The 13,506-nt window shown below is 41.9% G+C and overlaps 1 protein-coding gene across 3 annotated transcripts in view; it reads left to right on the top strand.

Moving 5' to 3' along the window:
• Positions 1-13,506, top strand: part of Slc24a2 (solute carrier family 24 member 2) — a 208,778-nt gene that overhangs the window by 160,667 nt on the left and 34,605 nt on the right. For all 3 annotated transcript variants that reach the window (XM_076843407.1, XM_076843408.1, XM_076843409.1), the window contains one exon: positions 11,632-11,730. In XM_076843407.1, coding sequence (XP_076699522.1) covers positions 11,632-11,730 — 99 coding nt within the window. The remainder of the gene's footprint in view (positions 1-11,631; positions 11,731-13,506) is intronic.

The following is a 13,506-nucleotide window of genomic DNA, read 5'->3' on the forward strand; positions in this document are numbered from 1 at the left end:
AAAGATGAGAGCATCCATGAATTGACCAATGAGATCAAAGAATTGTTGTAGTAGAAAAGTTAAAAAGAATGATAGAAAGTGAGATGCTTCAGATCAAGATTATGAAAGTCATGTGGTGATTGCGAGTGGCAAGGTCTAGGGATTAAACACAGGAGTGGGTGGATGTGTGAGCCGACAGAGCTGGATGTGGGTAGGGTGAGGCAGTGAGGTGCCAGGTGTCACACGACTCACCTGTGTAAATTACCACCACTGGGGACAGGAGTAATGATGGAGAGGAAAACAGTGAACTGGGGTCTAAGATCTCCAGGAGGGAAATACAGCTCGTAAATTATGGGCTTGTGCTCCCAAGGAGGTAGAGAAACCATCAAAAGCAGTGAGAAACAGGTTGGGGTGGGACATTCGGAGGTGTGGGCATCTGCCATCATCAAGGGCTGCAAGGAGAAAGGAGTCTTCAGCCCACAGCTGAGTTTGGGATGTTACGAGAAGGCAAAGGGAATATTCAGAGAAGGGGTTAAGGATATAGGAGGTTTCCTGATGTTGGAGATGGGAGATTAAGTCAGGTATGTTCAGAGTCATCTGGAGCTGAGGGTCCAGGTGCTGACAGGTGACCTGGAAGGAGAGAGTGTGCTGTTAGGGAACACCCCACGGCATCTTACAAGTTCTCGCTCCAGCCTCTTTCTTGGAATTAGTTCCACAGGCATTTTGTAGGGGGAAAGTAGGGTCTGTCTTACCAGGAAAGGGACGAAAAGGCCGCTGTGCAGAAGGTTTTCCTAGGCAAGTCTTCCAGCGGGTGGTGCCTTGGTTATGGAGTTAAGTTAACCTTCCTCAGTTCAGGAAGAGAAGGTTCAGCCTGGTGTAGAAAATCTTCCTCACGGACATGTCCAAAGACAGAAGGGCCCTGCACTGGAGAAGCCAAGGACCCCAACACTGAGATGTTCAGATAATGGACAGGATGGCCCCTCCAGTCTCATGTCCACAATTCTGTCCTGGTATCTTTTATTCAGAGTGATGGCAGACACAGGCTTGCAGTCGACCCCAACTCCTGAAAACTTGATTTTGCGCTTGGTTGGGCCACCACCAGGGCTGTGGTAGTCCCTAGGTCACTATATCTAAAGTAAAAGGATTGCATATTATTTGATCCAATCCATAGCCAAATTCTCTTTTAATGTGGTTAAACATAGCACACAATGCATTAGATATTTCCTATAGAATAGATCTTTTTTAAAAATGGGAAAGGTCGGGCATGGTGGCGCACACCTGTAATCCCAGCAGCTCAGGAGTCTGAGGCAGAAGGATGGCGGGAGTGAAGCCAGCCTCAGCAACTTAGCAAGGCTCTCAGCAACTTAGGCTCTAAGCAACTTAGTGAGACCACATCTCAAAATAAAAAGGACCGGGAATGTGGTTTCGTGGTTAAAAACCCTTGGGTTTGGAGCTGGGGTTGTGGCTCAGGGAGCTAGGGTTGTGGCTCAGTGGTAGAGTGCTTGCCTAGCATGTGTGAGGCACTGGGTTTGATTCTCAGCACCACATATAAATAAAATAAAGCTCCATGAACAACTGAAAAAATAAATGAATAAAAAAAAAACCTTGGGTTCAATTCCCATTACCAAAGAAAAAGGAAAAAAAGTATATTTAGTTACCAATCCAAACTTTTATCACAGTAGAAGTTTCAAATGACAAATTAATTTTAACTATTCTTTTTTATTATAAAAAATATTATGGGCACAAAGAAAAAGGAGATACTACTTAAGGAAAGGTAATAAAAAGTGAAGCTCCTTCCTATCCCAGATTCTACCCATTTCTTAGAGATAACTTCTTTCATCAGTGTTTTAACAGATTCTCTTTTATAATGCAACCTGAGTATTGTTCATTAATAGTATCTTGAGATTTTTCCACATGTACACATTTAGGCCGTCCTCATTTTTTTTTTTTTTTTTTTGACGGCTGCATAGTATCCCATTCGTTTCATGGCTGTTCCATGGTGGGTACGATCAGTCCTCTGTTGATGAACACCTAGAGTATTTTCATTTTTGTTTATTTATCTAGTTATTACATCAATGCTAAATGAGCATCTTCATAAGCATCCCCGATTGTAAACTTTACTGAGTAGAGATACATAAAATAAATTCCTAGAAATAGAAATGCCTGATCAAAATACACATCAAGTCTTGAAAGATGGTGCCATATTGATTTCACCAATTTGTATTCCCACTAACAGTGCCGAGAGAGCCTCAAACAGCAAGTTTAAATCCTTTGAAGAAAGATGCATTCTGACTTCATTACAAAGCAGATATTCCTTTGTAATGTAGCTACATTCTAATTTACCTGTTTTAGAAAACTGAATATTTACCAAAGTTGAGCTGAAGCCAGGGTACAGTTACAATGAAAGTATTTGTCCTCTCTAAAATTGAGTGGTCAGACTCTTCCTCCTACACAGAACATCAAGCTCCTGCTGCAGCACATGCCCCTATCACCTCCAGGCCACTCACTTTCTTTAGAGAGTCGAGACTCACTGCAACTTAACCTTCTACCCCAAAGTTACCAAAGCAAGAAACCCCTCTTGTGCATGGACACCATTTCCAATACGTGTTATGTTTCATTCATTCCAAGTTTATGGTTTAACTCATTCAGTCCAACCTTTCATGGCCAAGTGATGGTTCTGGGCACTTGAACAGTTGCTCTCTCAGGGCTGGGCTTTATCAAAAAAAAAAAAAAAGATGTATTTTTGAACTCACCAGTTTTTAGTCACATGATGTCTTCAGAGATGTATTCTTTCAAGTTCATCCCTGGGGCTGGATCTTAGGAAGACAGCAGCCTAGTGAATGTGCATAACCAACTAACCAGCTAGTAACCTACATTAGGTCAGCTGCAAGGACCAAACCAGCTGTGTGGATAAAGCCCGGGTCTTCCTGAAAACCAGGACCAAGGAAGTCCTCTGAAGTGAATACATCCGGCTTTGCAAACTTCATTGCATCTTCTTTTCATGATCTAAACTGTCAGCAGTAAAAGCAGAAAGATTGGACTTGGCAAGTACAGGCAGATTTTGCCACATTGCATATGTAGAAGGTGTTAAATGGCAGCAGAAGGCAAATTGTGGATGCTTCTTTTTGTCTGTTTCTGACATCCCTAGAGCTGAAAATGCTAAGTTGCCTTCATCAGTCAAACTTGAATACTGTTATTATAAATGAATAATTCACACACACACACACACACACACACACACACACACACAGAGGCACACACACACATACATGCATACACACACAGCTTTCTCTTTTAAGGAAAAAAAAGTGAGAGTCTGTTATACCAGGGGGCTGGCATGTTCAATTAAGCATGGTAAGTTTCTTATAGTTAAATCTGAAATGAATTGAATCATCTCATTTTTAGTCATGGGCCTCTAAGCCTTTGAGTTAAGAACTCTGAGTATGTGCTGACATTTCTGTTGCAACCCCACATTTCAAAGGTAATTTGTAGGTACCAGATTACAATGTAAACTTGAGGATTTAAAAAAAAAAATTAAGTGCCAATTCATAGACACATGAAATCCAGGTGACAACAGATGATATATGTATACAAAATAGTGGCTGTCGCTATATAAATTTTTAGCCAAATCCAAAATTTTTCACTTCACTTAAAGATAAATAATTAGGTAATGTGTAGGCCAAGAATTGTTTTCTTAAGTTCTACTTTTTTTTACACATAGGTCATAGTAATTATTCAATGTACATTTATTTAGCATCTACTATTTTCTAGGTGCTGTGAACAAATCAAAACTCTCCCCAGATGAATAGATTAATGTCCCCACCCATTTGCAGAGAGACATACCCATGATCAATCCTTGACAACCTGACTTGGAAGAACTTTTTCCACCCATTAGGTTGAAGTTGGGTTAAATGTTGGCAGGTCTTCAAATATGAGGTCTGCCTTATTAGTAAAGTGATTCCATTTGTTTATATCTTAGATATCCACAGGGCTTGAGAGACAGAAACAAAAGGTAGATGGTTAAAGCTTATATCTGACTTCATGGCTTCATGGCTCAGAACTCCAAATCTGAGACTCAGACAAACCTGTTTGCAACTTTCTGTAAGACATTTGTGTGTCTGTAATACAAGATAGAAATGCTCAGAAAATTTAATAATAAAAGCAGGTGACCCAAAGGATAAAAAACATCAGCTCTCCATCAGTGTCAGTCAGCCAAGTTGGCCCTTTTCCTGAAATATTGTTCTCTGCAATCCTGTTACCTGCTGCGAGTTTTTTGGTTGTAAAGTTCCAGTTTTTACTGAGCTTGATTAGAGATCATTTTAAAAAAGAGCATCCAAACAGAAAATTATTAACTATACATGCTCTCAGACTTAGGAAATTTAACCAAAATATTAGCCAAGCAGAGAGACTGATGAGTTTCCTGGAATGTGCTTCTGAGTTCTTCTTCTTTCTCTATCCACCACTCAAAGGGGAAACTCAGAATAGTTTCATGTAGCAAGCAACTGAAGCGCCTCCCCCATACCCACCCACTTACATCTCCTTCTGTATTTTTTGCATGAAGGTTGCTGTTCTCATAAACAGAGAACCGTCCTGGACAGTAAGTATGAGGAGGACAGATACTACAGCCTTGTGATCCATGGCTCTGCATGCTAGCATGGGAGAGGGCCAATAAAATATCTCTGAGGCTCTGTGACCACTGCCATGATAGGACAGGTATCAGGGTAATGTGATAGAAGAAGTTTTCCTAAAGCAGAAAATTGAAAGACAGTAAGACAGGCATGTAAGTGGGAAGCACTCCGAGTCACAGGAAGGGTAAATTGGGGGAATGGAGGAGATGCAGTTGAGAACCAGGAGGCTAATTAAGGCTGGAAAAGTTGGAACAAAAGAATTCAAAGGTAGAGGAAAAAGGACTTGGCAACTCATTGGATAAAGGCAACAAGGAAATCTCTAGGATGGCTGGAAGAATTTTGGAGTGCAGAAATCACCAGTAGAAAATACAAGCAAAAGGCAGATTCCTAGGAAGGAGGACAATGTGTGAAATTTGGGCATGTTTAGCTTTTCTGTCAGAGGAATTTCCAAGAGAAGGTGTTCAAAGTCTGCAGAAGAGGAGGGTCTAGACACTCAGGTCATGGTCAAATGGGTCCTCTGCGGAGACAGTGAGGAATGGGGAAGAGAGCCAGGAGGGAACACTGAGGAATACCAACACTTAAAGGGAACTCTTGGGGACTCTTGAAATAGAAGAGGAGAAGCGAGGAATACCAAATACCACTGAGAAATCAAGTCACATGCAAGCAAAAAGTGGCAGAAGGCAGGTCCCTTGGAGTAATGCTGGCAGATGCCAGATGCAGACTTACTATTATAACAAAGGGAGACAAAGAAAATAGAGGCACCAACAGAGATGGTTCTTTTGAGAGGCACAGCTGCAAAAGGCAGGTAAGAGAGGGAAATGCCAGCAGGAAATCTGAAGTCAAGAGAAAAACTCCCAAATTGAGAGATTTGATCATGATCACACTGAGGGGAAAGGGAGACTGCAGATTGAAGACGACTGATTCCACAAACTTTGTGGGGAGACAAGAAATTGGAAATATAAAGATAAAATATCAGTCTTTTGGATACCAGCCTTTGCAAAACATTGGAAACATTTCAAAATATTTACAAAAACAAGCTTGTATTCCCAATTACCACATGACCTTGCTAGGGAGTATGATAGAACTAACGCATATTTAGACAGATCCATTCTTTATATGTGGTCACAAATGTCATTCCTAAGGGAGAGACTTAATGAGGAGATCCAGTTGCCTCCCCTCACTGTGCAATGGGTTTGGCCACCACTTGAGATACAATTAATTAATTACAGAAACTACTCCTATGATTGAGTCTATAAATATAATGACAATCAAATTATGTTAATCATCTCTCTTCTGTGTTTCATTCACTAAAGATGCTTTAAAAAATACTTTATCACAAGAGTAGCTTAATTTTCATTCATATCATTGTAGTATAATAAATCGTTTCCATGATGTTTCACAAAATCAGAAAAAAATAATTTAGAAACTATATTTCAAAAACAGATTTAGGGCTAAATAAAATTCTATGTTCTTAGTGAGTTTTTTGTTTAAATTGAAATTATTATCGTTGCTATTTTTCTTTTAAGAATAAAAATCAAGCTAGCCCCTATTAGATACATAAACTTCTCCACAAAGACAATTTATAGAATGGGAAGAGGACCCATTTCTCCCCCACCCCAGCTGCTAGGTAGCATCTCTTACAAAGAAGCTTTCAGTTTTATTCTCTGAGCATCCATACCCCTTCCAAGAAGGTCTCCACTGTCAGAGAACAAATCTGAAGTCCTTGTTACTTTTCTTTTTTCAATTCCAGGCAATGAACTCCACAAGGGCAGCAGCTGAATCTACCTTGTTCACCAAATTAGGTACCCAGTACAAAGCACAAGTTTGCTTAATATTTGCAGTGTGGAAGAATGTTTGTGACTTGTTCGGGTTTGAAAGGAAGCTCAGCTTCCCAGGAGAGCTGATTATAGCAAGTTTCACTGCAGTCTGGGGGTGTGTGATGAGCCAGACATTATTCTAAGATACTTGTTGAAGGGTAAGATGGTGGGGAGAAAGTCCCTTCCCCAGAGAAGACTGCCCTCTGGTGGGCAAAGCAGACATGTGGGCAGCAAGCTAAAAGAGGCTGTGACTGGTGTATGAAGTGCCCTAAGAATATTGAATTTTCCACATTCTCTGATGAGAAAGAGGGGTGTGGGTATCCATAGAGAATCCTTCAGCAAGGAGAAGGAGTGGGGATGAAGTTGAGACAGCCAGGGTGAGCCTCATTGGATAGAATCTTGCAGGGCATTGTAAGGTCTTGACTCACTTTGACCTAGAGAGCCATTCCAGGATTGTGCACAGAGGAGAGAAACCTAGTCCACACTACTGCCCCCTAAGTTTGCTGGGGTGAGTTGAGTCCTTGAGCCTGGGGGAAGAAGAGGTAAGGGTAGGAAGGATACACTCAGACTAGACAAATTGCTCCCAAAAGACTTGTTTCTGGTGGGGCCCAGGGATAACCGCCTGGGGAGGAAGAAGTGGGCAGAGTCTGAAATATCTTGAAAATTGAGGCACCAGAGTTGCTGATGGAAGGCACGTGGAGCATGGGAGAAAGAGGAGCCCAGGATGACCCAGCAGTGCCACATCAGTTATGTCACCTTGTCAGGATGATGATGGTCTGTCTGATGATGATCTGAGTCTGGAGAAAAGGCACAGAATAAATGGGAGGCAAATTCAGGTGCACTTCTGCCTTTGAAGCTACCTGCCAAGCCACAAACTTCAGAGAAAGACAGGACAGGCAGAGCTGAAAACACAAAAATAGATTTTAAAAGACTTATTTTCAAACTTTCCCTTCTGTTTCATTTTTTGCTTTTTTTTCCCCAAACCACAGGCTGCTCACTGAGGGGTGTGTGGTAGCTCCTTTTGCATCTTATCTCTTTTGTCCCTTTTTTTTTTTTTTTTTTCCTCTGTTGCTGATGCTCAGAATGTTCCATGGCAGCCTGGAGCTAATCAGATTGCCAACCCAAAGGGTTCTTTTTGACTATTACAGGCTTGGTGGGAAAGATGTGGGAATGTGCAAGGGGCTGTCTTAATTAATTAAGCAGCAGAACAGAAGCCAAATTATTTCCTTGGAGTGAACAGACCCTCCGATGGTTTTCTTTGCACTGCAGCGTGGGATTTCTGTTTCATCTCAGAGTGATTTGGTCAAAGATTTTGATTGCCGGATGTTTTTCTAAATTCATTCTTATTCACATTGGGCCTTTATGCTTTGATCTTTTCCTTCCATACTTCCTTACCACCCCCTCAACACACACTTCTCTGAGGACACTCAGCTGGTACTCTTGCAAATTTCAGACCAAGCTAATCTATCTTAAAATTATACACTAGGTTTTGACGTAGGTGCCTCACGATTTGAGCAGAGTTTGCTATTTCTGAGATTTCCAAGTATACAAATATCTGTAGCTATATAAAAATTCAACACCTTAAGGTTTACACCACAACAGAGTATATTTTTTAAGGTAGCCTTAAAACATGATAAAAATCGCTCATTCATTGACCTTGAAAAGTACTGAAGAATACCTTCACTCTTTATCACCAAGCACAAAGTTGCACAATTGTTTCTTAGATCAGTTCCTCTGTGCCATCCCTTACAGCAATCTGTGCCTAAAATTTGGAGCTGATTTTTTTTAAGGATTCTGTAAAACCAGAGCACCAGTCCCACAAGGTCTTAGTATGTTACTAGGTCTGGATGTGACTGATTCTCTGCTCTTGCCTATGTGGATTTAAAGAAGAGAAAATAGCAACAGTCCTCCTAAAGCAACTTGGAGCCATATCACCATTGCCCTTGAGCATTTTGTTAATTTGTTTCTTTTTTACCTCTTATTGACAGAGTTTTTCCAATTCTTTACACTGTGATGTGCTCTATACACAAATTTTCTTTTGTAAGGCTTACATTTAACTTGTGAGCCAATTCCACTGGAATCCCCATGTAAGAGATGAGAAAACTGAAGACCAGAATTATGCAGGAATGTACCAAAAATCACCCAACAGAACTTGGGCTTGAGCTCAGACCCACCTGCCTCTAAATTGCTTCCATTTTTTAACCACAATACCGTGCTGTCCCCTTCACAAACGTTTTTGCTTGTTCTCCCCAGCTTGTGACTTGAACCTGAACAGGTCCTCAATGTGTTATGTCTTCCTACCCCCAAGGCAAAAGGGTTACTTTGAAAACCACAGAGTCTGTGCTGGTTTCTGCCCCAGAGATCTCATGGTCATTCTTGTCCTGCGAGCCTCATTTCTCAGAAGCTACTCTGGGGTGTCGCTGGGGTGTCCACAGGTCTGGAATGGGCATACCTCCCTTTGTCAAGCCCCGCCCATCACCCTCCAGGAGCATCAGTGTGTGCTGAATTCTGAAGGTCAGCCCTCAACTGCTGCCTTTCAAGAAACTAATCTTCAAGGGGAAATCCTTCCAGGCTATAGAGCAGCATCATCAGCACTTAGAATGTACAATGGTTGTCAGGTCATGACAGTGGGGACAAACAATGGTCAGGAAAGGAAGGTGAATGAAAGAAGTTGAAATCTGCAGAAAAGATAGTTCACCAACCAGCCTCAGCTGCTTTACCTCCTGCCCAAAGGGCTAGATCCCAAGAGAAAGCAAACAAGGTGAATCCCTTCTACTTTTCAACAGCAGAGGAAATCAGAGGTGCTGCTCCAGTGGTGGGGTGGGGGGAATACTAAATTTAGAAAACCCTCACTGGCATGTAAAATGTATGAGAAACTACAAAATCCCAGGTCGAGAATCATTTCCTACTGTGTCCACATAGTCCTCCTCCCTTGGAGAATTTAGGAAAACCCACCCTATGTGTTACCAACACTGTACTGAAGGATGCTTCCTGGCAGAGTAAATTGGCTATACCCTAACATATTTCAAGGTCCCTTTTTTAAGTATCTCTCTCTGGCACACACCTAATCTCTGGGAAGATTCTTGTAACCACAAACAACAGGCCATTCGCTGGTTTCTAGCTGGTTTCTCTGCCTTTATTCTTGATTTTAGGACTTTGTTTGGATTGGGTTATTATCTCGGGTTTTATTTCCATAATCTTATTTCCTCTTCTGAATTCTTTCCTACTTTATTATTTTATATATAATTTTAAAATAGCAAATATTGATCATCTTTATTTCACAGAGCTACAGCATGATCTATGCTCACAGAGCAATCCTGACACCACAGAATGGGTTTGTGAAAAGCATCATCTCCAGTGACATTTCAGAATCTCCTTTTTATTTTCTAGAGTAAAAATCATGTGCTTTGGGGACTTTTTGGAATTGGATACTTTTGGGATACTTCCATGGGGAGTATCCCGTCTTTAAGCCTAAGGCTAGAGAGTTTCTGAAGATCGCTCTTATATTCTTGGGCCTCAGAAAACACTAGATCTGGCAGCCGGACAAGTGCCTGGCATCTGCACCACCTGGGCAACCTCCAGGCAATCTCATCCCCTGCATCCTGCCTCCTTCCTGTGTTCCTTCTTTTGCTCTTTTATTCTTTTCTTCCTTGCTCTCCTTCCTCCTCCTTTCCCTAGCCTTGTTTCCTTTCCCTTTTTCTTCCTACAGTTTACCTGGGAGATTAAATAGAAACAACCAAATTCAAACTACCTTCCAGGTTGTTGACCTCAGGCTGACCTTCAGCATCCCTCAAAGATGGATGCCATGCCCCCCTCCCCATCCTTCCTTCTCATCCCTTCTGCAGCCCACACAGAAGACTGACCTGCATTTTTTGTGTATGATATTTCCCTTGATTGCTGCCTTTGAGAATACACCTTGGGCTGCACATTCTTTGCCTAGAGGTTGCCTTGACGTAGCAAGGTGTCTAAGGTCATGGCTAATGGAGCTGTGAGCAGAATGACCCCAGCCCCTGCCACATTCACCGGTGGAGCTTACAGGTTCTGTTACTCCCAACCGGTCATACATGTCACCACTATGTCACCACATGCCATGATTTCCATCCATGGGAGGAGCAGGTGGATGCCAACCTTCCATGTCCCATTCCAGAAGAGCCTCTCCAGGAGGAACATTTTAGTTTGGTTTGGTTCTAACTAGAAAAGTGGAATGGGAAGCCCTGTTAACATGCTGCTAGGAAACACAGCCAACAAAAACTGCCCGATGGGAGAATTACAAGGGTCATGGCATTTTGAAGAACTCTTCAGATCTGAATGATCAGTTGGTTTAAAATGAGAATATTTGCACCTTGGGTGCTCCCAAGGAAGAAAATCAAAGATGAAAGAAGACCAGAGAAATGTGCTGTCTCCCCAATCTACATTTTGCATGTTTATTTTCTGTGCTTGTTGCATGCCTTTACCCATTGTGTCATAAATGAAGAAATGACGTGTTCCACTTGTGGCACAGCTGTTTTAAATGATTGCTTTGGGAAGGGTATTGTTCCAGCACCTTTCCTAAAGTATCTCAGCACCAGCATTACTTGCCATGCTCAGTTGATCATTCTTTGCTCTAGATCCCCAAATGGAACCAAGTGCCTTTTTAGAGCTTTAACTATAGCGAACTTGGCTGATCTAGAAAGCTCATGGATGCCCATTCCTAACTCATTTAGAAATTGTGATGTTAATTATGATAAAGCTTAAAAGTCAAAGTCAATACAAAGGACTCCTGGGCTTGGCATTTCTTCCCAATCCATTTGTCAACAGCCAATCTGGGATGAGCATTTAATCCAGAGAAATGTCTGTGCCTCCAGAGCAGCTCTGTTTCTTTTGACCTGTTTTGGATCTCAGCAGCAGGGAGAGATTCAGTGATGCTTGATGCTTTGGATTATTTGTGAGCAACTGGGAGGGGAGGGAAGAGGTCCAAGTCACGAACCTTTCATCTGTGCTCCAGCAGCTGGAGGTTCTCAAACAGATTGCCAGGCTAACGACCCCACACAGGTAAGAAATCACAGGTCCTGCAGGTTTTAGGGCGTGAGGTTGGACAGGATGGTGTGGTCACTGCCACAGAGCAGCAGAACTGAAAAAGCCACATGCTTTTCCATGGCTCCTCCTTTGCCACCAGACTCGACCTTCCTCTCACTCTGTCTCCTTCCCACCACTCTCTCTTGCTTCAGGGAGGTTCAGAGAAAAGGCCTCAATTCTCCACAAGATTGCCAAGAAGAAATGCCAAGTGGATGAGAACGAGAGGCAGAATGGGGCTGCCAATCACGTGGGTGAGTGCACGGAGACCCCATCTCATGCCCTTCCTGGGAGCTGAGAGGCAGGGCACAGCATGGGCACCACTCACTCAGTGCTGACACAGAACCCTGTAGGTCGGCCCTGACCTGGACATGGGTCTCTCTTCCCTACATGGATCCAAGGAAGAAAAGGACACAGTATTTCACCAATAACTCTAGTGGAAGTCCAAGGAGAGTAAAATGATTCTAGCCAACTCCCAGTCAAGCACTACCCTTCAGGAGTAGATAATGGCTTCGTTTCAGGGATTCCACATAAAGGACACACACACACACACACACACACACACACACACACGTCATCTAATGTTTAATCAAAGGTGAGGGTACCCCTTCTGAAATAGCAACCAGATTTAATACCTAGGACATTGCTTGCAGCACATTCACTAAATTACCAATTGGCCACTTCCTGCATGGCCTAGTACCTTTGGATCAAGGCTGCCTCTTCTTTCTCAAGAATTCAGTAGTACCAGCACAGGTCTCTTTTGGCTGACTTTTCCAGAGCTCCTGTGTGACCAGATTGTGACATTCAGGCATCTTATTTTAACTTGTAACATGATGTTCCTCCTCTCCTGTCTGTAACTATAATACAGTTCTCTAATTCTAAATTCAAACTAAATTTAACCTAATCTGGATCTATGCTATAAACGAAGCTATTGCCCAAGTAACTAAAATTATCTGCAGACAAAATTCAACAGTGTTGCACTCAAAATACATGACACTCTGTAGAAGAGTCTCTGCCTCTCCTGTTATCCTGACTTGTAGCTCAGGGAAATTTTTGGCCAAGAAACAGTCAAGATTCGATTGGATATGAAAAGAAAAACTGAATAAAAAATCAGCAAAAATGTTAACAATGGTGATATCTTGAAGTCAGCACTAAGAACTGTGTGTTTTGTCTGCTTCTTTATGCTTCTGTGAACTTGGACACATTTTCTTCAGAATAAGCATGTTTCGCCTTTGTATTATAAAAATGTAAAACCATACCACGAAATTTATTGTCCAGGTTAAGTTTGGCTTGTGATATTTAGGTTCAATTATACAATCTATTTTTTCTTCTCCACTTGATTTCTCTTTTGTGGAATGAAGTTGTCTGTAGTAAGATTTAAATGCCTAGGCTCCAGCTCTGCCCTCCTCCTATTGAATGATGACCTATGATGAGGTGGGACACAGGACTCCAAGGAGCCTTGCAAGTCGATTAGTCTGTGAATAACTTTGTAACTACAAAATAGAAGTGTGTCTAAAATCCAAGCTTTCAAAGTTAAGTCCAAGATTTATTTTTATCTTTTCCTTGGTGACAAAAACCTCAGCCTGCCGTGCGAAAGTACTTCCTAAGCTAAGATGTGCATCCTCGAGTTAGGTGTTAGGCCTGGTGGGCGGTTTCGTGTCTATCCTTGGATGCTCTTATTCCCTTTGGGTACCCAGAATCCTGTGTTGCTAGAAGCAAGTTTGGCAAATTCTGAGGGTGATAATTCCAGCCAGTACACTCTCCCAAATAGGGTTTTAATACTCCCCAAGGTACTTAGTAATCAAACATACCAAGATAAACTGGCAGAGCCCCACAAAACATCAACTCCTAATCACTGTCACTATTAAAAACATGGACAGATAAAGTAAAAATGAGTTTCTGTGGTTTTCCATATTTAAATCAATTTATATCTCTGTATGCCACAACTAAATGCACTTCCTGTGATTTCCGATATCAAGCAGCTTCAAGCACAACAATGTTTATATACCTTTCAAATTGTTTACTTCTGT

This window comes from Callospermophilus lateralis, chromosome 2 (genome assembly GCF_048772815.1).
Source record: "Callospermophilus lateralis isolate mCalLat2 chromosome 2, mCalLat2.hap1, whole genome shotgun sequence".
Taxonomy (NCBI): domain Eukaryota; kingdom Metazoa; phylum Chordata; class Mammalia; order Rodentia; family Sciuridae; genus Callospermophilus; species Callospermophilus lateralis.